Source organism: Eurytemora carolleeae, unplaced genomic scaffold (assembly GCF_000591075.1).
Source record: "Eurytemora carolleeae unplaced genomic scaffold, Eaff_2.0 scaffold729, whole genome shotgun sequence".
Classification (NCBI taxonomy): Eukaryota; Metazoa; Arthropoda; class Copepoda; order Calanoida; family Temoridae; genus Eurytemora; species Eurytemora carolleeae.
Window position 1 is genome coordinate 55,713 of NW_019396626.1, and position 17,429 is coordinate 73,141.

The window sequence follows — 17,429 nt, forward strand, 5'->3', positions numbered from 1 at the left end:
CGCACCCCTGACCCTTTAGTAAAAGTAAATTCAACGTAAAGTCTGACCGCGTCAACCTTGTTGCACCGGCTAGTCCTATTAAGTGTCTGCTTTATTTACCCAATGTCCGGGCGATACAGTACAAACTGGGACCGGAAAGGTTAACCTGGCTCGGAAATTCTAATGTACTACGGATGCCCGTGTGTCAATTGAAAAAGTATAAAAAATATAATCTAAATGGGTCTTGGAAATTGAAGAAGATAAAAATCAAGAAAAAACTAAAAAAAATTAAAATATAGATATTTCAATACATACTGAACATTTGTTAATTAAATTCAAAAATATTTTTAAACCAATTAAAAGTATAATTATTTGCAGGGGCTCTTATAGATAGAAGAGCAAATTAACAAATTTTAGAACAAATTATATATTATTATAGATTTATTTCGTACACAAAGATAAAATGGTACAATATGATAAGACAAAAACAAGAATAAAGTATAATATATAAATAGTTGATCATGGTTGCGATCTCATTATCATCAAAGTTGTTGAGAACAAAATTATCTTCTTTAACTTTAAGTAATTCATGAAGAATGGGTAATTTCCATTCTTGGTCTAAAGGAATATGATTGTTTATCGTATTTTGTTTTACGCAAAATTTGTTTAGATTTCTAGATTGTACATTACAATCTTGTGCAATAGATTCAGATTTTTACATAGAACAGTTCTTAAATCCTCTTTACTTAGATCTACTAAAAGTCGAACACATAGCTTATGACAATTTGATAAATTGGTCGTAGAATCTTCATTGTATAATATTTGGCAAAAAAGTTGATCTGGAAACATGTAGCATAAACAAGTGATGTTTATTCTCTTTTAAAACAAGAAACACTAAAAAAATATAAGTTTGAATTATGTAAAAAAAAATACAATAAAGCACAATTAAAACCTTTTTTCGAAATCTAAAAATCTAAATTTATTTCTCATTATACCAAGTTACAATTTCTGTTTTAGAAAATTTTTAGTAATCAATTTTAAGAATTTTGTCATAAACGAATAACAACATTGTTTAACACTAAAAAAATAATGTTCTAACGCAAAAATTTATTTAAGACAATGGCGTGTGCCGGAAAACGCTTCAAAGTCGGCCCGGTTTAATTAAATAGTTAACATTTTACATAACTATGACGATCACTGTTTTATATGAATGTTAAAAAATAAAATGTTAGGCAGACAAAGAACAGGGAAGGTCTGTCCTCTCCTGTTTTCCTCAAATAGTAAAAACAACAACATCAACAACAACAACAAAACAAAAACAATAGTAAAAACAACAACATCAACAACAACAACAAAAAAAACAATAGTAAAAACAATAACAATAGTAAAAACAACAGCATCAACAACAACAACAAAACAAAAACAATAGTAAAAACAACAACATCAAAAACAACAACAAAAACAATAATAACAACAAAAACAATAGTAAAAACAACAACATCAACAACAACAACAACAACAACAAAAAAAAACAATAACAACAACAAAAACAATAGTAAAACAAACACATTAACAACAACAACAGCAACAAAACAAAAAAAATAACAACAAAAAAAACAATAGTAAAAACAACAACATCGACAACAACAAAACAAAAGCAATAATAACAACACAACAATAGTAAAAGCAACAAAAATTACAAACATAACAACAACAATTACAACAACAACTACGCGCAAAAAAAGTATAACAACAACATTGAAACAACAACAATAACAACTAAAATATACACGAAAACAATAACAAAACAACACCATTGAAAATCACAACGACACCAAAAAATAGAAAAAAAACAATAACAACAAAAACACAAAAATAATATCAAAATTAACGAAAAAAACACCAACACCAATAACCCCTAACCAAAACAATAACACCCAACAACGAAATTAAAACATAACAGATAAGTACTAATACTTTGACGACAACAAAACGAATGATATCAAATGAAAACAAAGGCGTTAGAAAAACTAACGTTGCATTAGTACATTTTGTTGAAAAAAATCGTAGATAAACTTTTGATAATCTTTAATTTTTCCTCATAAAATACAAAGGATAGACAATGTTTATTTTCATTACACTCCTCTAGCAATAGGATAAGTACTTCTTTTTTCTAAATGACAGCTTTTCAACAATGATTAATAAATATTTCTCTGCGGATTTTATGAATTTGACTTTAGATTTTAAGAAGAATATTATTTAAAACATTTAAATCTTTTTTTACTTACAGCATTATAGTCGAGTTTAAATATCTCCGAGTTGAACTTTATATGATCAGACCGCGCCAACATTTTCCTTATTTTTCACGTATATTTGATAACTTAAGAATTTAAATGTTCGGGGTTTGGCTCCGACTGCTCTGGGTACCTCTGTAAGACTGACGGACGGTTCTGAGCGGAGCGGAGCCGTACTATACATCTTGTTTACTTTCACCGGGCGGAGACCTCACCCCCCCCCCCCATCTTAGGAAACAAAGAACAAATTTTTGAGAGTGTTCAAAATAATCTTAAAATTCCTAAAACAGGTTAATTAGATTTTTGAGTAATATGGCCGGTGGGAGATATTATTAAAATATAATTATGATTAATTAAAATTTAACTGTTTGTTTAACTTCAAAGATTTTTTAGAAAAATGTATGCAGAGGTTAAAACTTTTAACTGGTCAAATCAACTGAACTTGATATCCACAGTGTAAACTTTTGAATAAAAGATAAATTTCAGGGATATACGAGAAATCCACCAAAAGATAAGAAATACTTTAAACAAAGTGACGGCTTCATAATAAAACATTTTAGGATTAATTTAAGAGATATAAAATGCCTTAAAATGTTTGAGCGCAAAGTCGACGTCCAAAATCATCCATTTTTGTGGTTACGTTTTGAGAAACGACTTTTAAAAAATTTATTTATTAACGACGACAAAAAATGTAAAATAATGTCTAGAAACATATTTTTCAATTGAAATTTTCTCAATAAATCAATGTTAGAATCATTTATTTCTTTTTCATCATTATATTGAATTTCTTATTCTTTATGATTTTTTACGCAGATTTCTTCAAATTCTTTAAATGTCGTCTTTTAAATAAAAATACCAGGAAATGTTTGTGAACAATGAGATATTAAATAAGACTACTTATTTCCGATGATAATAGTTAATTTTCATTATCTAGTTCAAAGCCAAACAACTAATTAGTTTACTGTAGACTTTTTACTACTTTTTTCGTCGTCGTTATTAAATAATATTTTAAAAACTGATTCTCAAAATCATCCTTCAAAAATGACCACTCTATGAGGATTTTAAAGATTGAATTTGCGCTCGTGCTGAACAAACATGAAATATGCACTATAAAAACGTCTGATAGGTCTCAAAGGATTCCTAAAAAATGTCTCCACAATACTTCATTCTCAGTTCCATACATAGCAAGTCACTTCCTTTAAAATAATTCTAATTCACTAATTAATAAGCTGTAACTTCCATGCATTATGGAGATATCTAAATAATAAAGCAAGAAAGAACTTTTAGGTTAGAAGAAATTATTCATTAATAGATTTTTTTATCGTAATAACGAACTATGTATAAACTTTTGATAGAACGTAGCTAATGGTTCCTAAGAAAAAGATGTTTCATATAATTTGCAGATTTATTATTCATGACAAATGTGTATTTTTTAATGGTTGCACGATTTACAAGCTTTTAAGAAGGCCCTTTTTATATTAAATAAATTACATTTTTAAAGATATCTTTCAAAGCCGATTTTAAAGTCGTCTCTAAACTGCCACGTTTAGTGGTACATCCTGTAGGTTCAAGAGCTAATTAGTGGTACATCCTGTAGGTTCAAGAGCTAATTTGTGAGACACCCTGTAGGTTCAAGAGCTAATTAGTGGTACATCCTGTAGGTTTAAGAGCTAATTTGTGAGACACCCTGTAGGTTCAAGAGCTAATTAGTGGGTCATCCTGTAGGTTTAAAAGCTTATTTGTGGGACACCGTGTAGGTTAGACGAGCTTATTAGTGGGACACCCTGTAGGTTTAAAAGCTTATTTGTGGGACACCGTGTAGGTTAAAGAGCTTATTAGTGGGACACCCTGTAGGTTTAAAAGCTTATTAATAGGTCACCCTGTAGGTTTATAAGCTAATATAAACATTGGAAAAATATTTACGTTCGAGTATTGTTGTATAACAATTATAAAGAACCCGGATGTTTATGGGACATAATTAAACATAGAAAAAATATAATTTGATCAAATTGGATTTGTTATGGTTAAGGTTTTGCTTAATAATATCATAAACATCAAATTTTTTTTAACTAAAAAAAGAAAACTATATATGAAAAGTTGTTTTGGAAGATCCATATTTTGAGGATTTCAAGTTTTTCATGCATGCTGTTTTATGAACAAATTGACAGCATGTATCTTATGAACAAATTGACAGCATGTATCTTATGAACAAATTGACTGCATATATCTTATGAACAAATTGACAGCATGTATCTTATGAACAAATTGACAGTATGTATCTTGTGAACAAATTGACTGCATGCATCCTATGAACAAATTGACAGTATGTATCTTATGAACAAATTGACTGCATGCATCTTATGAACAAATTGACAGTATGTATCTTATGAACAAATTGACAGCATGTATCTTATATACAAATTGACAGCATGTATCTTATGAAAAAATTGACAGCATTTTTCTTATGAACAAATTGACAGCATGCATCTTATGAACAAATTGACAGTATATATCTTATGAACAAATTGACTGCATGTATCTTATGAACAAATTGACAGTATGTATCTTATGAACAAATTGACTGCATGTATCTTATGAACAAATTGACAGTATGTATCTTATGAACAAATTGACTGCATGTATCTCATGAACAAATTGACAGTATGTATCTTATGAACAAATTCACAATATGTATCTTATGAACAATTTGACAGTATGTATCTTATGAACAAATTGACAGTATGTATCTTATGAACAAATTCAAAGTATGAATCTTATGAACAAATTGACAGTATGTATCTTATGAACAAATTCAAAGTATGATTCTTAGGAACAAATTGACAGGATGTATTTTATGAACAAATAAGCATGAGTCGCATGAACAAATTTACAGCATTTGTTTTATAAACAAATTGACATCATACGAGATGTGTTTAATAAGTTTTGCATACACATGTTAGAGGTACTTCTAGATGTCTTAGTCCTGTAATTTTCGAAAGTTCACTATATTTTTTAGTTTAATTGATGTCAATCAGATCTTTGTTGTAATGTAAGGAGCGTTCTCCAGAAAGTAATCAGCTTCGTTCGTCACAGCAAGAAAATTTTCAGAATGGTCTTAAACCTGATCCATCAGAGTCTTTTTTAGACCCTTTAAGAGCAATCAAAAGAAAAAGAAATAGCATATTGAATGTATGAAGGACTTTTTAGGATTTTTCTGGATTTGATTTACATATAAGATCCATAATCAATGTAATCTCTCTGGTTCTATGTCAGGGACAAATTTAACCCAGATCTTTGTCATTTTCAAACCTTGCTTGACAACTTTGCTTACAATGTAAAAGCATATATCAGACTATCTGGTGAACATACTTATTGAACCCTTGCTTAGTTTGACAAAGGAATTTAAATTTTCAAACTTCTATAATCTATATATTTTTAACCCAATGGTGTAAACCTTTGATATTTCAAACTTAGATTATTCGGTCTAACAGAATTTATAGTTTGAAATATCAAAGGCTTACGTCATCAGTGCAAAGATTCAGGGATTAGAAAATCTAAGTTTGTGGCAAAGACTCAAATCCTTTTCAAATATTTTGGGGTCTTGGTGGTCTTCTCCCACCCGGACATGTCATAATCCTTCAACTATAAATGTTTTCCTTATTAATAATATTAAACCACCATTAAAGTTAATAAAAATCGTTATAAATTCGTTCTGGATCATGTTTAAGGTTTTGGCTTGGTTTTTGCATCGTCTAATAAAAACATTTTTTGTAACCCAGCCTCCAAAGTGTTCCATTTTTGTAGTTTATATTCTAGATATTCTTATGCTGTGACAACGAAGAGCTGAGACAATTCTAGAAGTAACCCTAAACAAATTTAACGAAACTTATTGAACACACCTCGTACGTGTCGTATGAACAAATTGACAGTTCCTAAGGAACATATTGACAGCATGTTCCTAAGGAACAAACTGACAGCATGTTCCTAAGGAACAGACTGACAGCATGTTCCTAAGGAACAGATTAACAGCATGTTCATAAGGAACAGACTGACAGCATATGTCTCTCAAGAACAAATTGTCAGAAAGTTTTTAGGAACAAATTGAAAGCATCTTTTCAGGAACAAACTGACAGTTTTAAAAACAAAGTGACAGCATTTTTTAGGAAAAGACTACCAGCACTATTTTAGTGACAGGTTGACAGCATGATTTTTTGAAAAAAAATGCAAATGTGTCTTGGAACATAATAACATAATTCTAAATCTAAAATCTAAAATTACGAAATATCTTTAATATTTACCTAATATCCTCTAAATCATACGATAGCAAAAACATTTGTTTGTTTATCTAATGCGGACAGTTTATTCAAACTTCACGTCTTGAGCAATATTTAGAAAGATAGATAATTTTATTTTAAATTATTTATTATTGGAAGAAAAAAGTATGAAAACCTTACAATTTGCTATTTATCCTATATTTATTATAATAAATCGGCCAAATTCTCGCATCAAAATCTAATTTCAAATCCATTCACAGACATATATATGTATATATATATATATATATATACACATATATATATATATATATACTATAGCTTGTGAACTCAGCGCAGCCCAGGTTGGTAAAAGTAATTCCCGCCGTTTACCCGCATTTGAACGATTTATCGGAGAAAACTAAATGTTCGCTATTAAAGTCGACCCATTCAACTTAGAATCTCAAAACCAAGTTATGGGTCTCCCGACTTCCCCAATCAAAATTTGACGCAAATCGGTCCAGGGTTTCCTGATTAGTGATCGGACACACAAACAGACAGATAGACAGACAAACAGAGATTACAACTTTATATATATAAATATATATATATAGATGTATATGTAATTGAACCCTGGAAATTTATTAATAACCAGACATGGTTGAACAGAAAAGATGTGGTTCAAACACTCGGCTTGAACTTGAACCACTTACTAGGGAAGTGGTTGAACTACCCCTGCATTGCTCAGCTACTTCTCACTGGTGTAAACTTTTGATTTTTAGAACATTCACCAGTTAGTCCAGCAGAATTCAAAGTTTGAAGTATCAAAGGTTTAAGGCATCAGAGGTCAAATTTAAAGAATTTGAGCCGCAGCTTAAATTTAAGCCGCGACTCAAATATCGTTGGTTCCACTTAAAATCGTATTCATTGTTTCAAGATTTAAGCCGGCGCTCAATTGAAACCGGTTAAAAAGATATGAAAATTAGAGTTGAGATGAACAATCAGTTCCTTCAGGGGAGAAGTTCTTTATTTGCTCATCTTCCGATCCTGGTCACCCTCAATCACAGGCAGCCATAGTACATTTGAATTTCCGAGCCGGGTCAACCTTTCCGGTCCCAGTTTGTACTGTATCACCCGGACATTGGACGCTAGATTGTGACGTGTGTATTTTGCTTAATCAGCTACACTCAAGGATTGTAAGGCAAGGAAAGTTATTTCAGAAGTGTACACATCTTTTGTACTGCAGTGTACTGTCTCTGGGCGGTAATGTAAACACAAGACAGATGTGATGCGGTCAGACTTAAGGTTGAATTTACTTTTACTAAAGGGTCAGGGGTGCGTGTAATGTGTGTTCTGCATTAATCTGCAGACTGTACTATAACCGAAGATATAGAAGAGTTTAGTGTAGAGTGGTAGAGTGAGGTTGGTCTATATCTGTAAACACTGTACAATAATACCAATACAACTATGGAATAAGAAAACAACATCGATTTAATCTAATGTGTATTTGATGTTGGTATGAAGCAAACAGTTTTAACAGTTATAGCTTAAAACTCAACTTTTTATTTGAAACACATGGTTCTTTTTACATTGCACACCAGTCCACAATGGGCCATGCTTCATGTTTATTGAACTATTATAAACTATGACTTGAGTTTAATAATCGTCTTCCTATTCCACAGTTTATTGTACAGAATATTGATGTGTATGACTAATGAGTAAGCATATAAACAATAAAAACAAACAATATTAAACCTTATCTTGCTGTTTACAGGAGGAGGAGGATTCTAGCAGTATTCTCTCCTTACCACCGTTTAATTCAGCTATTATCCTGATAATAATAATAGTAAAAACCTTGTTCCTGCAGGGTATTCTTTAATCTGATCATTTCTTTGAAAAACCTCGACTCGAGGGATGTCTGAAGTTCGAAGGTTTAATGATGAATTTTCTCCGTTCCTTTGAAGTTCGTCTAAATCTACTCGATTGTTCTAAAAATAAAATTTTTGATTTAAATTCATAATTAAAAAAAGTACCGTCAAATGATTATTTACCTACAATGCTACAATTCACATAAAAACAACATTTTACCTGTTCTATTTTTGAAGAGCTTGACAAATTTTCAGCTGAAAGAAATTTAACATTCAATCTGTTTTCCAGAGTCTCTTTAAAACCGGTTTTACTGGAGTTATTTTCTGTTTCATCTTTCTCTTTATTGCCCTTATCAACACTCTCACAGGAAGCTCTGCGTGGAAAAATTCCATTGCTGTTTTTTGACATTTTAGATTTGATTGATAAGTTACTGATATTGGTTTTCCTAATTCCATTTGAATAAAAAGAAGGATTTTCGTTAATCTGACAACTTTTCCCGCCATTTTCATCTGAACTAGCGCCTCCAGTGACTATTACTGGAAGGTTTCCATTACGATTTAAATGAAATCTCGCAAACAGCTGTTTTGAAGAAGTTAGTGGCTGCTTGCTGCTGCTCAAAGATTTGTTTGGCATTGAGCTGCTTACTACAGAGCAGTCCTTTGTGCTGCTGCTACAAAGTGATTCAGGAGCAGAATAGCTGCTACTTTGAGAGCGGTTAGTACCTCTCCTAGCTTCCTCCATTTTTAAAATGATCTTGTTTAAAGCTGACGCTGAGGCCGTTCCATTAATCGTGGAGCCTGAAGCTAGAGAATCGTTGTTGGAGCGCCATTGTAAGCTCCAGTTTTCTAGTTGGGAGCTTTTAGATACCGGTGTTATAGTTAATCCTTCCATCCTGAAATTAAAATACTTTCAAGTATGTATCCATATTTCTATACTAGCTTATGTTGCTCGTTGAATTTTGAAAAACAAAAATTTCCAATTCTTTTAGCCAGGTTACCCATGGTTTCCCTAAGAAATGTCCACCAATTCGGTCCAGCCATTTGGCCAACTAGCTTACATATATATATATCTTCTTAAATAAGTTTGGAACATTTTCTTTTGTTTATTTATAGAGGAGTTTGCTGGACACTGTGTTTCTTGTTCCTTTATCATATATATATGAATACTCGTCTGGACAAGTGGAGGAATTTGTACGCTAGATTGTGACGTGTGTATTTTGCTTAATCAGCTACACTCAAGGATTGTAAGGCAAGGAAAGTTATTTCAGAAGTGTACACATCTTTTGTATTGCAGTGTACTGTCTCTGGGCGGTAATGTAAACACAAGACGTATGTCGAAGCCTGAAATGGAATCCATCTTTCACATAAAAAAATCGATGAAATATTCTGGTCATAGGAAACTATTATGTGAATTATCAAAATTTTCAAAATTTAATGCTTTTAACCTCCTCGGATGGTAAACGAACACTGATGCATCTATTATTGTTTACAAATTCCGCCCAGAGAGAACTGGTTTCAATATGTACGCAGAGTATAAACTGCAATTAACTTTCCTTGCCTTACATTCTTGGCTACACTGATCATTGTTGATATTAGGTGCAGTGTGAAAATAAACCATAATTTAGTCGGGTGGGGGGGGGGGGGGGATTTTAATCATCGTCTTTTTGGGTTATAAAAATAAGTGTAGCTTTTATTTCACCTTAAGTGTACATGATAAAATGGAAAACGAAGACAACTTCTCAAATGTATTCAGTGCGCCCCAAAATAAAATGGTAAGCATTGACGACTTTTCAAAATATTCAGTGCTCACCGAATAAAATGGAAAATGAAGAAAACTTTTCATAAATATACAGTGCTCCCCAAAATAAAATGGTCTTTATTTACCATTTTATCATACAGAAGATGTCTTGGGTGTCTATTTATTGACTAACCTAAATTAAGCCAAAACTTTTTGACCGCTCAGGATTATAAACGTTCTACCCCCCTACCCCTCAACATTTTTTTTGTAATATACATAATAGAACAAATCTTCAATTTCAATCACAAATTTTCCATGTGGTAACATTATATTGTATTGTATAATGATGTCAAAAAAGTAAATTTTCTATTTAAAATGAATGAAAACATTTTTTTTTGTTAGCACAATGATGACGTGTTAATAAACATTTGTTATATCACTTGTATATTTATATAATATATATAAAAAGTATTTTCCAACGGAATATAGATTTTTCCCGCATTTATTATTTAGCTTCGTGAGTCTGGGCAAAAAATATAGTCCAAAAAGATTTAAATATAATCTTTCAAAAGAATCCTGATTTCTTTATAAAATATGGATATTTTCAATTATGATTTCTTAATGAAAGTGACTTGTGTATTTCTTGCTAGAAAAATACACCTATCTTCCACATTATCGATCAGATAAATGGTTATGAATAAAGAAATTTAATATTTTAGCGTCTTTTTATACTGTTTATGGGAAAGGCAATATTGCACGTTTTCTAACACATTTTGTAGGTAAAAAATATTGTTTGAGTTCATATCATCAAAAGTTTTTATTTTAAATTTCAGGGTTATCTTCGCGGGTTTTTATTAATTTTTCTGACAGTTTTTTAGGGAAGCTCTGAGTTTTCTTGTGGTGCCAAAATACTTTTCACTTTTCACATGCATTTATCTGTTTTTTTTTAAACCATGAACCAAAGCGTGACGAAACTGGGACCAAATTTAATCAATTTGAGCGAGGTCGCTGAACTACCTTTAGCCGCCCACGGTTCAAATCTAGAATCAGTGATTCAAAGTCGCTGATTTAGGATTTGAACCGGCGGTAAGTTACATATATTTTACAAGTTGAGCGCAAAAAATAAAAATTAATTTCAAAATATCAACATTAAAAATGGATGACAAAGTTTTCGGAAGGGAATACGCATTGACTACATCAATATTCCTTGTCGATCCGTGCTCTCATTTAAATTCCAAATCTGAAAAGTACGGACGCACTTCTGTATATGCCGAGTTCATTAACACCTGATCCAATCAGGGTTCAGTCATGTGTTTTTTGTCTTTTCTAAACCAATAAAAATAGTATGGTGGTAACATCTATCTTTCTATCTATCTCTTTATCCAATCAGAGTTATGAGTCCTTCAATCGGCGCTATCAGTAAATGGAAATATTTACTTCTATTGAAACTATAGCTAACGAAATATTTTATGTGTGTTTACTGTTTAAAAAGGTGTTTTTATAATACGTCATAACTATGACGTAAACCTCCTATATACAAATATAAGCTGTATACAAATATACAAATATAATATATATACAAATATAATGCAAATATAATATATATACAAATATACAAACATAATATATATACAAATATACAAATATAATATATATACAAATATACAATGTTAAACCTTAGGTCTAACTAATTGATTCATGGTGGGGGTTGAAAAATGTTTATTGGTAAAAACTTGTTACGGAATATATAGGAGCGTTTTTACTTTCTGTGGGGGGATTTAGGGAGCTTCTCATTTATGTAAACACCCAGCAGAGTTCCCATATACAGAAATAATTGATTCCAACCATGATCTGACATTCTTTGTTAAAAATACGCACTTTGAACTCCGTTACAACAAATATACATGCAAATATAAAATGTTGATACAGCTTTTTTGTCAAGGAAATTTTTACATGGTTTGGATTCAATCCTTCATCATTGCAAACTGGACAGATGAAATAAGTCAAATTTTTGCAACATCAATTGTGCAACATTGTGACCTCGTAGCTCCTCTAAAATTTTATGAAGTAGGAGGGAAGTAAATTTATTTGGTGAACTAATAGAAATACAAAACATCTCAATAACTCTTCAATAAGAGGAGTTTTGATTAAAAATTTACTTTACTTTCAAAGTGTCCAAGTAAGAAAGCAAGAAAAAAGAAAAGAATATATATATCTTAATTATCTTAACTTGGATATTGTTTATAGGTTACATATAGCTAATTTTTAAATAGAGGCTAAAATAAGTATGTTTTAGTGTATCATTTATCTCATAGTTTTTCCATCAACCAAAATTTGGAATTTAATAATTTACGTAAAAGTGAAAAATTTTTAAAATTTTTGAAAAAAAGCAAGCATCGTTAAAAGTCATTTGATTAGAACTTTTTAAAAAGATTACGTTTAATTCATAGGAATTTATTCTTTGCTACAAACTCTAATCTTTTAATGTTTGCCACCTTAAGATATTTCAAATTATGAATTCTGTGGGATAAAAGAAGTTTGAAATATCAGTTTGCAAAAATATAGGGATGAGATATTTTCAGTTTGTGACAAAAACTTAATTCTTGGAATTTAATCAATTACGTAAAAGTAAAAATAATTCATGTTAAAAAAAAAATTTAGCAAATAATCGGAAAAGGTTATTTTGAATAAATGGTTTTTCTTTTTTATAAAATGTTTATAAAGTATGTACATTGTACATGTCTTCAAAATATATGTACATGTTTTATAAATTGTACATGTCTATCAAATATGTACATGTTATATAAAATATTTACATGTTTTATAAAATGTACCTGTCTGTTAAGTATGTACATGTTCTATAAAATATGTACATGTTTTATAAAATTTACATGTCTGTTATATAAAATATGTAAATATTTTATATTTACATATTTAATAGACATGTCTATAAAGTATGTACATGTCTATATGTTTTGTAAAATGTACATGTCTATTAACTATGTGCATGTTTTATAAAATGTACATGTCTTTAAAATATGTAAATGTTTTTTAAAATAGAATCCTTTCATAACTTTCAAAAATTTATCAAGCAACAATGTAAAAATGAGACAAGTTAAACTACATGTGTTAGAAGCGTGATAATAATATGATATAAAAGGGACTGTAAGCGTAATTTTAAGCAAACCTTCAAGCAGAGATAGCATGCACTGTGATTTTGTCAGGCTAGATTTGTTAAATAAAACGTGCTGGATCGACTCTACACGGGTAATTAGAAGCCTGACTGGAAGGTAAACTGAATGCATATACAGTAAATATTGAACCGGCTCGACCATATACAGTAAATGTTGTACCGGCTCGGACCATGCAATGCCCGATTTACAACGACACCCTTAAAACCTTGATCTAATGAAAATGTGGAAGATATCATCGTTTTTCTGACTCGAAAGGTGTTTATTTTTGTGAATTTATCCATTGTTTCTTAAAAGCAATAAACTCACATGTCACAAATTAAAATAAACATTTCAAATAATCAAAACATTCATATCTAATATATACTTGATCAGACAAAGCTTTTAAGGGTACTGTTGTAAGCCAGACATTGTCCTTTTTGTATGGAGGGTCACTTGAACTCACGCTTACAGTCCCTTTAAGGGTCGTTCTGAAACTATTGTGTACACTTGATGTTTAGAAAATGTTGTGATTAGAAAAATACATATAATTAGGACTATTTAATATATCTCAGATCAAAGTTCAGACTCAGAGACTGGAACTTAAGATAGTACAAGGTCTAGAAATACGTTAGTAAAACTGAGTTCATATGTGAAGACGGAAGCTTATGAAAGTTTGTGAAACCAAGTTCAGATTAAGAGCTTAGAACTTAAAATTGTACAAAAACCATACACGCGTTTTGTGTAACCGATATAAGATTCAGAGACTGGAACTTAAGAATGCATTTGGATCTAAAGACACGGTTTTTAAAACTAAGTTTAGGTTAAGAGACTGAAACAAGACTTTGAACATGAACCATGTTCATAAACTTTAAACTGAAACCTTGAACATGAACCATACATATGAACTCTAGACATAAACCTTGAACATGAACTCTAAACATAAACCTTGAACATAAACCTTAAACATGAACTCTAGACATAAACCTTGAACATAAACAATACACATGAACCCTAGACATAAACCTTGAACATGAACCATAGAAATAAACTCTAGACATAAACCTTGAACATAAACCAAATACATGAGCTCTAGACATAAATCTTAAACATAACCATTCACATGAACTCTTGACACAAACCTAGAACATGAACCTTGAACATTAACCATGATATAAACTCTAGTCTTAAACCTTGAACATGAACTTAATGCATGATCCACAAAACTAAATATTGACCAAAGTGAAATTAAAATTAAAAAAGAAAAGAATATATTTTCTTGACGTGAATATACATATTAAATATGAAAATAAACGACAATATTTGTTTGCAATAATTTCAAATAATCTTTTTATTGCTGATACGCTATGTTTGCGCGTTTCTTTCTTATATCAAGAGGAGTATTAGGACGCAAAGAGAAATAATATTCAAGCAAGACAATTAAAATGATTTATGTATATTTTATGAATCTTTTATTTTGAACTTGTATACAATTGCCATGAAATTTATTTCTCAATATTGGGTAGGAATTACAAGTACACAATTTATTCAATTTTTCACTAAAAAAGCTAAAAAATATTTTAATTGGAAGCTTAACTTTGAAAATCACAAAATCATGTTTTGATATTTTTTTGTTTTTATTTCGTGGAATTAAAAAGCAACAATTGGAAAACTGCGTCATAATCCTTTTCTAGTTTATTATTTACCTAAAAGGTTCATTTATTTAACAAGTTTTTGCAAAGCCTGAAAAATAGATTAATACAAATCTAGGTCCTTTCATATAGTTTAATGTTTATTTAGTGAAATAGTTTTGTTTTATAATTCTAAAAAATGAACAGTTTTCCTATAAAGATTAAATATATTTACAGATGCTTGGTTCGCGTAGTACACAGCAAGGATATATATATGTATATGCCCGATTCGTTAACAAATTTTTACTGATTATTTAGCGCGATCCCAAGATATCCAGCAAAAGTAAAGTTAAATAATGTCTATCTAATCGAACAAAAGATTATACAGGGTTACTCACAAAGGATGAGACTGTAAACACGACCAGAAACTAAAATATGACGATTTCAAAATTAATTTATGCCTTTTGCTTTGATTATTATCTTTAATTGGCTTATTTAATGGTTCGGCACAGCAAGAGACTAGTTTACAGTTGCCTAGGGAAATGTAAGAAAAAGGCAATACAAATTTCGTACAATCATCTCTGAAGTCTCATTCTTTGTGGATAGCCCTGTATATCTAAGGAGAAGGAAAAAGGGAGTGTTTTGCTGTGTCATATTAGGAAAGCTTGCAATAACAAAGATCGAAGTTTTCTTGGATAGAGTAGAAAAACCTAGCTTTTGGAATCACTGTACTCAATGTGCCTTCATTTACTGGTACATCCTGTACAACGTACACGGTACAATAATTGTACAATGGATCAATTTTAGTACAATTTACTGTTAAACATTGTATGCACATTGAAATCATTTGAATGATATAGCAAAGCTGTATTTATAAGATCACTGTAAAATAGTCAGAAGAAGAAAGTCAAATTCATGCGACATCACCAGGGGGCGGAAACGTCATGTGTGTGTGTCTGTACCAAAAGAGTGTGTGTAAGGTTACCGTACCAAAGGTGTGTATTGTAGGTTTATACAGTAAGTATGAATCTCGGTATTTGTACAGTCTAGGAGAGTACATTTGTTTATTGTTAATTGTTTACTTAAAAAAAAGTATAAAATGCATGTAATATATTATTTACATGTTTTTAGTCAACACTATAAAGCCAAATTTTCATGCAAAGAATATAACTTGATTAAAGTTTACAATAAATATAGTCGTTATTCAAGCTTAATTATAATTAACGACATTGTTCTGCAATTTCCTTGACTGTGGTCATGTTGTGTGTTTGTACCAAAAGAGTGTGCGTATGTGCTAACGAACTCGTCTGCAAAGCAGTGCGACTGGCTTTCTCATGCCAGACCAGCGCCATTTCCTTTCCCTTTATTCCTGTTCCCTGGGCATGACAGGTGTGACTTTATAACCTCGTAGCTCTTCTAGTTTGGATTTTTTTTTTGCAAGTCTGAGACAAGGAAAATTATCTTGTTACAAATTAAATATTCAAAACAGTTTTTTCTTCCCCATAGCTTTTTAATAAGATGAGTTAGTATTGAAAACATAAAATATTTCGTTCTTACGATTAATTTACGTTGCTTTGACGTGAGATATAGAGATATAATTTTGTCTCTTGTTTAATTTCTTAAACTGTAAAATGTCTAAAATTACCTAAACCGCAGTATTTTTACCCTTTGTATAATTTACGAATAGAAACACATTTTTTCATCTTTTTAGAATTAACTCATTCATTATTGTTTCACTTGCAGTTTAGCAGGGATTTCACTGAACAATGTGATTCGAAAGACTAGTTTTTGTCTATAGCAATTATGACGTCACTCAGTTTTTAGAAAATGGTGAGTTTTGACCGTTTCCTGAACCTGAGAAGGGGTTGATCTGGACTAAAATTGAACACGCACCCCCCTCCCCTAAACCCCACCCCCCGGAGATCAGGGGCTAAAAGTACGTTGTAGGAGAGTGAGGGGGGGGGGGTCACAACTATATATTAGAATTTTCGTAAGTAATTTTTATTATTTTGTAATTAAATGTTATAAATTTGTACAATATAATAAATATCGCGGGAGTTTTTTTTCCGGGATTATTAAGCAATGGAGACCTATTTTATAAACAACGACGGGCCAAAAAGAAATAACAGAGATGTCGAAATTTGACTCTCTGTACCCTGAAAAGCCGTGATAAAGCATGCTTGAGTAATGCATTATTTTTTTTATCGTGTTAATAAAAAGCAAGAATGTAAGGCAAGGAAAGTCCATTGCGGTTGTGTATACTCTGTGTACATATTGAAACCAGTTCTCTCTGGGCGGAATTTGTAAACAATAATAGATGCATCAGTGTTCGTTTAGTATCAAAGGAGGTTAAAAGCATTAAATTTTGATAATTTTGATAATTCACATAATAATTTGCTATGACCAGAATATTTTATTGATTTTTATGTGAATGATGGATCCCATGTCAGGCTTCGACATCCGTCTTGTGTTTACATTACCGCCCAGAGACAGTAC

The 17,429-nt window shown here is 30.9% G+C and overlaps 1 protein-coding gene across 1 annotated transcript; it reads right to left on the reverse strand.

Annotated features, from left to right (window-relative positions):
• Positions 1-8,380: 8,380 nt before the first annotated feature.
• Positions 8,381-16,791, reverse strand: LOC111706528 (uncharacterized; the record flags this gene model as incomplete). The annotated part of the gene is given in 3 exon segments (XM_023479423.1): positions 8,381-8,514; positions 8,615-9,287; positions 16,579-16,791. Coding segments are annotated over 2 exon segments (806 nt in total), but the record flags the coding sequence as incomplete, so codon positions are not given.
• Positions 16,792-17,429: the final 638 nt, after the last annotated feature.